We start from the raw sequence: 11782 nt of genomic DNA on the forward strand, positions 1-11782 counted from the left end.
ATTTATTATTTTCAAGGTGAAAAGGATTCATTTGCCTCGATCCACGCCGAAACAAAACGTCTAAATGTCACGTTTTTAATGAAGCAGCCTAATTAGTGACATAACGAATCCTAAAAATGTACATAAACCCAACCCCTGGGACAATCATTACATGTTGAAAAGAGGAAGAGTTGTTGTATAAGAGAACGTTTGTGAGTCAGCTCAAACTTTAGCATCCATCTTTTCACATGCAAAAGAAAGTCACTCAGTGTGCATCTCACACAAACACTCTGGGGACTTCAGATATTTATTTTACATCTTGTGAAAATGGCATTTTTCCACCCCTTTAAAAACAGATCAAGTTATGACAACATTAGCTTTACATTGCTTTACTTATTAAAATAAGCCATTTTCATCCTTTTGATGTTGCACGATTCAACTAATTAAAAATTAAGTCCGTTTACTGTCATTTAAGTTTAAATGACTTAATCATCCATGTTGATTGTACTTAATTTAAGACAGTGTACTAAAATAAAATTTGATCATGGAACTTGACAAGAAAAAGCTTTCACAACAAGTGATCATTTCTGTTCATTTATTAAAAACAGGCAACATTACCAAAAGGTTATTTAAATACAAATCTTTATTTAGCATTTTAATCTTGATTTACAGTAATTGCTGTTCATTGTTCAGGTTTTAATACAGATGAAAATTAATGCAGTAGAAACACTTTAAAAAACACAATTTTAGTGCTTCGAAGAGTTAAAAATGAGTTGCATTAAAGAAAACATCTTGATGTCCTTTAAACAACTATCATTATTAGTAGGTTTTAACCTGATGGCGTTCCACTTTACTGGAATATTTTAAGTTAGAACAAATACAGTACAATGACACAAGCACATTACATTTTCAAGTTTATTGTTTTTTTTTTCTAAAGTACATTATTTGGCAAGAATAGAATGTTAGAATCTAGGGTGAAAAACAGTCATCACATGTAGAATTGGTTTAGTGCTGTTCTGAATTGTCTTGGATATCAATTGAAAATAAACCACGCCTGATAAACTCTGTTTTTTTTTTCTCTCATAATAGTTTGATTATCACCGTCGGTGTATGAGTGTATGAATGGGTGAATGTGAGGTAATATGTAAAGAGCTTTGGTGGCCATGGGTCTGTTGAAAGTGCAATATATTTCTATTTTCAATCCTATTTTCAATCAATTCACCAAGATTGACAAATACTGAACTAAATTGAGATTTACCTTCTCTGAATGATGTCAAATGTAGTTTAAGACACTCACATACGCACCATAAAACTCACACATGTGCAAGAAAGTGTGCAAGAATGATGAAATTGATAAAGATAAAGGGGGTGTGTCCTGAACTGGAGGGGGCGGAGCCATGGAGATCATGTCCACACAGAGCGCGCTCCAAAAGCAGGTGTGTCTCAGGTGTAACGCCTGCAACACACACACATTACTGCAAAACTGACAAAACACTAATTTAACATACTAATTAAACTTTCTAAATATATAAATAATACTAAAATAACACTAATAATTGATAACAGGGATGTATTAGACTTGTATACAATTTTTTACACAAATTTGGGTCAAACAACCTCATCGCATATAGCCTATCTGAGTTTTTCTGTGACAACAATGTAGACAACACATGATCCTTCAGAAATCACTCTGATATGATGACATTTATGTTTCTTGAGAACAGTTGAACTGCTTCATATTTTTGTGGAAATAAGAAAGAAATAGAATAGAAAGCCCAAAATAACAGCATTTATTTAACATCTAAATCTTCGTTAACGTTATAAATGTACTTTCTGTACTTTTTGATCCATTTAATGCATCCTTGCTGAAACAGTAGCCTATTAATTTCTTTCAGAAAAATCTTTGTGACCCCAAACTTTTGTATGAGTCTGTCTGTATATCTGAGTCTCAAGCTATTATTTAGGGGTCTTTAGCCTTCATTTTTTGAAAACCACTGTCCTTTCTTATCTGTAAATCAATAATTCCCACCCATATATGCACCATTATTGATGAGTAGTGTCCTGTTTCCGTCATTACACAATCAGTCGATATGCGCATGTCAGCTTGGAGCAAAATGGGGGCAAAAACATTTTTTCGTTTATTTACATGCAGGTTATTAAAAGTATTTCAGGACACGAATGAGTGAGAAACTCACTGTGTTGTGACCATTCCTCCCAGAGATGCTGAAGTTCCTCGTCATGTTCATGATCATGAGAGTGATCTGAGGTAAAACACATCGTCATCCAGCAAAAAAAAAAAAAAAAAAAAAAAGATTAGCAAAATTTCACATTGCTGAACTTAAGGGATAGTTTACCCCAAAATTATATATTTTTTTCATCATTTACTCACCCTTCAGTTGTTCCAAACCTGTATCTTCAACTCCTATTGTCCAACACCTCTTCCTTCAACTCATATTCTTCAAAATATCTTATTTTGAGTTCAGCAGAAGACAGGCATTCATACAGGTTAGGAACAATATGAGGGTAAGTAATGATACAATTTTTGAGTGAACTTTTAACATTTACACAAATCTGACAGAAAAAAAGATCCAATATTTTCATTGTGCTAAATGAAGGGTTAACATACAAGGCTTAAACTATAGTCCCAAATTTAAATACATGTTTGAGCTGTTTTAACTGAAAGCAACTTGCACTGATAAATCTTATAATATGTCAGTGTCATTGTTTTGTCTCAAGATGATCACCAGTAATGTTTTTTCCCCCCCCAAGGCACGTCTAAATGCTACTTAATTGAACTAAGGCCTCCTAAACCCTGTCAGTGAAACAGATGATAAATGCAGGGTTGAAGGGTAGCCACCGTCGCTGTGCTGGAACAGGAGCTGCCTCAGCTCCCTCAGGGCTCTGGTCAGGTTCTCCAGCTGGTCGTGGAGGTGGATGTTCTCCTCGATCAGTGCGTGGATGGTGTCCTGAAGCTCAAACGCTCGAGTACACACGGCCAGCAGCAGCACACACACACAAACACACACACAGCGCAGAGCCCGCGAGCGACGCATCCTCAATACGCACTCTCACACACACCTGCTGTCCTCACAACGACATCTTTTGTCACACACTCGCCGTAGAACTTTTGCTGGCTGCTCACACACACTCATCACTCATCTGGCAGTCTAATTCTGTGAAACAGACAGAGTGAGAGAGAGAGAGAGAGAGAGAGAGCTCTACTTTATCCTGATCAATTCAATCATTGAGTGAACTCATGAACGCGCTCATAGATTATCCTGATGAAACACGATAAAACACTCCAGCTGCACTGCAGTATTAGCACATAAAACCAGCGAGAACCACAGGCTGTGTGTGGGTTTACGGTTTAGCAAGAGTTTATGACCAAAAACCATTAACTCATTCTCAATGACCAAAAAAGCTCACAAGTGTTGTTATAGTTAACTAAAATGATTACAAACTGTTTAGAGTGGGCTAAACTAAATTAAGACAAACAAAATAAAATGCAAACGATATGAAATTGATAAACTGAAAGTAAAACAGACATTTTTGGAAATGTTTCCTTATAAAACTACAAGGCTGTAGACATGTAAAATAATTAAAAATAAATAATTAAAATGACAAAAACACACAATTAAAACAAACTAAAATATAAAAATCTGAAAGTAAATGTTTATTCAATGTTAATAGATACTTAGTATATAAATAACACCACTCATTTGCTATTCCAATCAAATGAGATATGAGAGCTGCAGCAAAGATTTGTAAAGGGGTCATGAACTGGCTTTTTAATTTTTTTTTATATTGTTGTCTGAGGTCAACTTATGACGTTCGCTTGGTTTTTACAAAAAAAAAACAAAAAAAACATCAAAATAAATAAGTAATAGGTTATTTTCTACCCTAGTTTTGAGCCTAGCTCAAAAACGCTTGGTTTTTATGGGCGTGTGTCGCATTGAAGACTTAATGGGAACGCCCAATGCTGGGGATAACAGTTGTGCATATTATAATGAGTTTTTATTATAAATATTATATATATATTACAGATTATATTATAAATCTTCGTTAAAGCATTTAAATAAAAACTAACCAGAGACAAACATTAAAAGCTTGATTTTACCCAAAGGGTGATTCAAGTGAATAACAAACAAAAAGTTTATAATGACATGTAAATGTTTTTTTACATTACATTTACATGGCAATTTTGGGTGACCCGAGTTTTCTGTTGACTGGCTTTCAGACTTGGGAGAGCCAAAATGAATAACAAGGCCACTCATAGGACATCTCAGATGCATGTGCATCTATTATACTTAAAATTTGTCCATACACACCTTCATGTAAAGAGAGGCACAGCAATATATGGATAAACATTTTACAGCAGCAATGTTTAGTGGATAGCACTACCATTAAATACTATTAAAAAAAAAAAAGAAAAAAAGTAATGGTAGTCAGAAAAACAGTGGCTTAATGCTTAATTACCTTGAAATTGAGTGTTGATTTAATGGGAAAATCCTGATAATCCCTTAAACAATCTGCTTTTAATCCAATCCCATAGACTAGGAAAACTTCAAACCGCTTTTTCTCTTCAGGAAAAGTTTCTCTTCTATTCAAACTTGCTTCATAAGTACAGTGAAGTTCAAAGGTTAAACTCAGTGACTTTAATGTTTTGTGAGGGTAAACCAATTAAAAATGAGACCTGCAGGTAAAGGAAGTTTGACCAAAAGCATTTTATTAAGTCAGAAGCTATAAACGCAACTATTTATGAACTCTTGGGAGCCCTGGCGCGCTTCTTCTTCACCACTACAGGTTTCTGACTCCTCAGGATGGCGCTCACGCGTCTCACAGCCGCCTGGAGGACAGAGACAGAACATCAGTCTCCTGCACAGCTGAAGTGCATTCATTCCATACTAGCAGTATGTTTTGAACTCATGCAGATTCATCTACTGTGGCGCTGTAGAGCTCTTCTGCATTACACAAACGCCAAACTAAAAGTTCAAACCTATTTCCCAGAGGGAAATTGTGTCCCATAACAAATGACTAAAGTAAACTCATGATAAATCCTTCATGCCTTTGTGTAGCCGTGTAAACTCACCATGCGCAGGTCTCTCCTGTATTTATTTTTGCGGATGATGTTCCTCACGCTGGCGAGGGTGGCGCGAGAGTTCTTGTTGATGGTGATCTTCTCGTATGAGGTGGCAGGTTTACGCTGACCTGAAACACATGCAACCTATAAGCTTAGTAAAAGAACACCAGCGGATGTGTAAAAAGATGATTCAGCGCAGATGAATGGTTTATTCCAGAGATAAATCACATTACATTGAGACCAATAGAATCTAATCCCAAAACAAATGTCTTATGCAACTACTGCGTCATACAAACAACTAGCATCTGAACGATTCTAATAAGCAACCTCATATTTTCTGGGGATTTAAAAGTTGGATTCTTGAAAAAAAAAAAAAAAAAGTCACCGTTGTCCATCAGCTTGTCAAAAAACTAGCAGAGCCTCACTCACCTGCACGTTTCTTCAGGACGACGACCACACCTTTGCCATCAGCAGCCGGCTCGATGCCAACAGTCTTCTTATGAATGAGACCATTGAAGCGGAACGAATTCCTGGCTTTTAGGTTATTTGGTTCCTGACCATGAGAGAAAGAATATACAAGATTAGAAGAATTATAAATGTATAACAAAAAACACTGGAAATGTTCAGCAGGACAACTATAGAAGTGTTCGGACAGCAGAAGAGACACAAATGCCAATAATTAAACTGGATAAGATAGTAAAATTACACAAATTATAAGATAGCCAGGTTACGGCATTCCTCATTCCTAAGATATTAAAAAAATATCGTGTCAGGCCAGTAAATTACACTTCCGTTTACGCAGTCAAAACTGTCAGTTTTCCTACTCATGTTCATTTGGTATGCTGGATCACAGCAGCACAAGGAAATATTAAGACATTTTAGAAATGGAAACTCCTAAAGCAAAATCAGACTAGATAACAACTACATATGAAAGGATGGGACGGAAACAAACTACTTTTCTTAACTAAACTAATCTCTAAGCCTGCATCCATTCTCAAATCAGTATTTCTGCATTATTGCAGAATATTGTTTGTGTTCTGCATTAGAACACAAACAATATCAGCTTAATAGTGTGAAAACTAAACCCATTAAATGGTTAGGTCACTTTAAATTGTCATCATTTACACACATGTTGTTCCAAACACTTAAGACTTTCGTTAATCTTCAGAACATAAAATGAAGATCATTTTAATGTAACATTGACTCGCGGTGTTTCGAACGGCTGAAAATTTCTACTCACTGTGTTTCGGGAAGTATGAGGAGTCATTTCTAATATATAATGCATACATTTTAACAACTATAAGCTGGGTTGGTCAGAAGCAAAAGAGGATGAGGCAAAGATGACATCTATATATATATATATAAATACTTCACGGTCTTGGCATCTATATAGATGCCCAGACCGTGAAGTATTTATTTATAGAATTTGTGGAAAACGGTCTAGTGTCCGGAATACCGTGATGTCCAGAATGCAGTGAGTCTACGTTAATCTGAGAGATTTCCCCCAGAAAGGAAGTAAAGAAATCACCTCAATTTTATGAAGGGATGTGAAAGCTTTACTCACGCAAAAAAAAACAAATTATCACTATATTTTCAAAATATTTATCTCCAATGCACGTTCACGCAACATCTGATCTTGTCAACAACACGTAGGTATTGGCTGCTCTTGTGAACACATATTAGAGATTGATATTTAAGGGTTCGGAACAACATGAGGATGAGTAATTAATGACAAAATTTTCATTTTATGTTTAATAATCCCAAAATGCCAGTCACATCAGCAGTGTGTAGCTGAACTGCAGTGGCTTACAGTGCTGTACGTCTGTTTGTTCCTCTTGATAAGGAAACTGGAGGTGTTCCTGATGACCATCCACTGCAGGTGGGACGATGCCATAGTGACTCCTGAATGAAACAAGGCAACAAATGAGAAGAAACAGTCTACAATTAGACATCTACAAAACCACGTAACCCAACATCCTATAATAAAACGATCATTTAGAAATAATACATACACGCACACAAATACATTATTATACAGAAACACAATTTGCGTCTTTAATACTATCAAAACTCAACCTTTTAATGAAGCTACAGAGCTGCAAAACAGCAACAACAGGATACTTAACACAGGTAACGTTCAATATGAGAGAGATTTTTTTTTATTTTTTTTTTGTTATCAGTCGATGCTGACATTAACATGTTTAGCGGTGTGGTGCTTGTCTCACTCACTGCAGGCCCCGCTAAGCAACACCAATAGCGTTTTTAATGAAATATCTTCCTCTTTATTTTCTCTACATCGAAGATTACAGCTCATAAGCAACTTATACACATTCGATGCCCTTATATGAACATTTAATGCTGAAATGTGCGTTATACAGTATTTAATCGAGCTTTGAAAAGTCACACACGACGACCACGTTACCTTTTCGGCAGAGGAAGAGAGAAGGAAAGGAATGAGTTCCAGTTCCGGCGGTTCTTACGTAGATTCTTACGCATATACGAGGAATTAGTAATTTAGTCATTTACATTCGATTCAGAGTGTAGTAAATGAAAAAAATATATATATTTCAGATGTCTTTTCAAAAAGTCTCAGGAAAAGTTTTAAAAGCCTTTCTTTAAAAAAATGTTTTAAACAGAACTATATGTTTGCTGGACAGTGCGGATGAACATTAAGCCCGCGGACGCGGGTGAGGCAGTTTGAGTACGTCACACGATCTGTGTGTGCTCTTCGTCATTTTCATGCGTTCTCTAAACAACCACAACAACCCAGCTCTCCAAATGCATTATGATTATTATTTGAGGATTGTTAAACAATGTAAATGACAGCGGAGCCCAGATAGATAAGATTATTATTCGAATGATTTGAAATAACCTGTTAATCTTTATCAGCCAATGCTGCAGTGATGGAGAATGATGAAGATCAGGAGACTCTGGGAGAGAAACTGTATGATCTGATTTATCCTAAATACTCTGAGATGACACCTAAACTTACAGGTGACTATCTATCTATCTATCTATCTATCTATCTATCTATCTATCTATCTATCTATCTATCTATCTATCTATCTATCTATCTATCTATCTATCTATCTATCTATCTATCTATCTATCTATCTATCTATCTATCTATCTATCTATCTATCTATCTATCATCTATCTATCTGTTTAACTTAAGTCATGTCATAGCATATCTATCTATCTATCTATCTATCTATCTATCTATCTATCTATCTATCTATCTATCTATCTATCTATCTATCTATCTATCTATCTATCTATCTATCTATCTATCTATCTATCTATCTATCTATCTATCTATCTATCTGTTTAACTTAAGTCATGTCATGCAGGTATGCTGCTGGAGTTGCCTGTTTCTGTTGTGGCTCAGATGTTACATGATGAAGCTCTCCTGAATAAAGCATTGGAGAGAGCACTGACCGCTCTCACATCATCTGACCATAGGTATCACACAGCACTGCCACTTGACAAACAAACATACAACTACTTAAAATATTTCTAAATTAATATTAAATACTTTTTCACATATTAGGTATAGTACATGGTGCATAACCTCTGTTGGATTCTCTTCCTAGTGAACCTGTGTCTCACACTGATGATGCGGTGTCTGTGTCCTCCGACTCTCTGGGTGAACAGCTGTATGACCTCATTGACCTCTACAACACTGGACATACACAGAAAATAACTGGTACATTTATTGACACTGCAAAAAAAAAAAAAAAAAAAAACACACACACACACACACACCAAATGTGGGAATTTAAAGTCTGTTACAATAGTAACATTGCCTTGGCAACTGTGCAGGCATGTTATTGGAGCAGAAGAAGGAGGCGGTGCTTCAGCTGCTGTCGGATCATGTGCTCCTCGAGGAACGGGTCAAGATTGCCTTGAAAACCTTGCAGGAGTAGGTGTCTTTGAATTGTTTTTATTATCAGTGTCGGACAGATTTCAGAATTCACTTCATAGAGTTAAAATTTCAATGAATTAGAGAATGTTGAATTGTAATGAGAAATTGCAATTCCAAAACATCCAAAAAATGTGAAGAAAAAAAAACACTGATTATTCTCAATTCAATTCTGAATGATGCCCTGATTATTAATGTTTGACAATCTCATGTTATACTAGCAAGAATGACTATAAAGTGTTAAATATGCTAGAAACAGATGTGCTCTATCTGCGGCATAGGCAGGGTGACGAGGCGACAGACGTGAGTGACGGCTCAGACCGAGAGGAAGTGGAATCCATTGGCGAGACACTTTTCAGTTTTGTGCATCAGTTAGACCCCGCCCACTCTGCTGACATCACAGGTGAGTTATCAAGCACATTTGAATACAGGTTTCTTGATCGAGAGATGCTGCGTCCGAACTTGACTACTTCCCTACCATAAAGTATGCGGAAAACATATCGGACAGAGTAGTATGTCCGAATACATATTCAAAAAGCAGACGGCGGATGACCTGCTACTTCAATGGTCACTTTACTATCCCATGAGGCAGAATGCAATTTCGGACGCAGGCAGCAAGTGTTTTTGTACACACTATGTGATATATATTAATGTGTAATCGTGTGCAGGGATGCTACTGGAGATGGATTCTGGAACTCTGCGACAGATTCTGTCCGACCGGAGCATGTTGGAAGTTGCAGTTCAGAGAGCAAAAAGTGCACTGGTACTTCAACCAAATATACACACACATTCAGAGCTGCAGTTCATGCACTCCCTGTCGAAGGATGTGTTTGTGCTTTTAAGCTATTATATCGCTCACAACCATAACTTTGAGTTACAGAACTTTTAAAGGGACAGTTCACCCAAAAATGAAATTTCTATCATCATTTACTCACCCTCAAGTTGTTCCAAACCTGTATGAGTTTCTTCAGTTGAACACAAAAGAAGATATTTTGAAGAATGTCTGTAATCAAACAGTTGATGATGGACCCCATTGACTTCTATATGATTTTTTTTGTCTTCTCCACACTGTGGAATTCATTCATGGGTGAACTATCCCTTTAAGTTTTAAGCTGGTAAATAATGAACAAGGAAGAGCTCAAGGAGTTTCCTGGACTGAATAATTAATAATAATTTTCTCTTTCCACAGGAGGGGGTTTTGAGTAGAGGCTGACATTTTTTCGGGAATCCCACGGGTCCCGGGATTCCCGTGGGATTCCCGCAGGATGGGAGTCATCTTTGCTATTAATCACGGGATTTGGACGGTACAGGATAAATGGTTAACGGGAGCAGACGGGAGCGGGAATCAACCAATAGCAAAGACGACAAAAAAAAAAGCAAAAAGTAAATGCACCATTTTGTAGTTTCCTTTTAATACGCCTAAAATGTAGCGAAATTAAAAAATAACTACACGACCCAGCCGTTCCAGAAGCCATCAGTGCTTTTTGTCACGGCTTACCGCCGGAATTCAAAGAGCAGTGATTGAGGGACAGACACAGAATGTGTTCGAATTTTAAAGATTCTGCGCGGCGCTGAGCTTCTCGTCCGGTGTGCGACCCCCCTTTAGTCAAGTAGCAAGTGATTCAGGGATGAGCGGTCTGAAGAGGGACGCAAATTCAGGAAAGAATAAGCCATGTTGCAGCCTACACAGCAACATATAACTAAAATTTGTCTCATTATGCAAGAGCATAATTGATGAAAATCGTTTAAAATGTAATTTAAAAAAACTATAAATGTAAACTGTAAATGTATTGTTTACTCAACAATAAATGAGTAAAATGCAGCTTTATGTGCTGTTTGGGTTTATTAAATTGTAGACATGGTGTGATGTACTGTTTTTCTTTTATTTACTGTCTTCCATTTTCTGGAGAAAATCTAGAAACTGGGGCTCAGCAGCTGGTCTAAAACAGGATGGATTGGAGAGGATGCAGAATTGCAGATTAAATCAAATTCTATGTATTAACTAAACATTAATTGAAGAAAAAATATATATGGGAGCGGTACAGGAGTGGGAGTCAGTTTAAACAGGAGTGGGATGGGAGTGGGAGTCAATTTACCAGGAGCGGGATGGGATGGGATTATTTTTTAAACTTTGGTCTGGGAGTGGGACGGGACAAGATTTCTTTCTATGGGAGTGGGACGGGACAGGAGTGAAAATCCACTCCCGTGTCATCCTCTAGTTTTGAGCCCAACACACACACAAATGTCAGAATGAGGAATGGAATGACTTGAGGAACTCTCTACTTGGGACTTTTGGGCCCAAATTGCTGTACATTTTACATGTATATTTCAAAACTATGTTTACATGGACTTCTTTTCATGGATTATTTTTTTATGATTTTTGCCACTTTTTATTGATAGGAATAGGGAAGATAAAATTACTGTGAAAGAAAAAGGGTGGAATTGCATCAGGAAAACAAACAGGCCGGATCTGAACCTGCATGAGAGACTAAGCTAGATGTGTCCGGACTCTAGAGCATCTGCACTAAACATTAGTTCATGGTTTCGGCATTCCAGGGGCGGCTGCACATTTACATTCTTCTGTTGATTTGTGTCGTATAAATCAGCTATAAAATAATATATGTCTGTAAATAAAGAATAAAGAGTTTCATACTCTAGTTTTGTATGAGATTCATGTAAATTCTACTAATATTACAGCCATGCAGATAATAAAGACGACATGATGAAATGCTTTTAAGTACACGGTTTTCAACTGTTTGGTTCGTCGGTTTGTCCTTTTTTAATGTAAAAAAAAAAATTGC

The 11782-nt window shown here is 36.7% G+C and overlaps 3 protein-coding genes across 3 annotated transcripts; 1 reads left to right on the plus strand and 2 right to left on the minus strand.

The window, feature by feature from the left end:
- Nucleotides 1-880: 880 nt before the first annotated feature.
- Nucleotides 881-3161, minus strand: LOC148970771 (uncharacterized). Its single transcript, XM_089123609.1, has 3 exons — nucleotides 2837-3161; nucleotides 2175-2240; nucleotides 881-1435 (listed from the first exon to the last, which is right to left on the minus strand). The coding sequence occupies exons 1-3, from the start codon at nucleotides 3030-3032 to the stop codon at nucleotides 1293-1295; spliced, it is 405 nt and encodes a 134-aa protein (XP_088979735.1). The 5' UTR covers nucleotides 3033-3161; the 3' UTR covers nucleotides 881-1292.
- A 1518-nt stretch (nucleotides 3162-4679) lies between these two features.
- rpl28 (ribosomal protein L28) lies at nucleotides 4680-6961 on the minus strand. The gene is made up of 4 exons (XM_039657449.2): nucleotides 6870-6961; nucleotides 5489-5612; nucleotides 5069-5187; nucleotides 4680-4825 (listed from the first exon to the last, which is right to left on the minus strand). Exons 1-4 carry the CDS (start codon nucleotides 6951-6953, stop codon nucleotides 4736-4738), a joined length of 417 nt encoding a protein of 138 aa, XP_039513383.2. The 5' UTR covers nucleotides 6954-6961; the 3' UTR covers nucleotides 4680-4735.
- Nucleotides 6962-7726: 765 nt separating this feature from the next.
- Nucleotides 7727-11721, plus strand: LOC120468840 (uncharacterized). The gene is made up of 7 exons (XM_039657448.2): nucleotides 7727-8053; nucleotides 8410-8521; nucleotides 8653-8765; nucleotides 8882-8981; nucleotides 9263-9384; nucleotides 9650-9744; nucleotides 10171-11721. Exons 1-7 carry the CDS (start codon nucleotides 7963-7965, stop codon nucleotides 10192-10194), a joined length of 657 nt encoding a protein of 218 aa, XP_039513382.2. The 5' UTR covers nucleotides 7727-7962; the 3' UTR covers nucleotides 10195-11721.
- The last annotated feature ends 61 nt before the right edge of the window (nucleotides 11722-11782 follow it).

This window comes from Pimephales promelas, chromosome 19 (genome assembly GCF_988280905.1).
Source record: "Pimephales promelas chromosome 19, fPimPro1.hap1.1, whole genome shotgun sequence".
Lineage (NCBI taxonomy): Eukaryota > Metazoa > Chordata > Actinopteri > Cypriniformes > Leuciscidae > Pimephales > Pimephales promelas.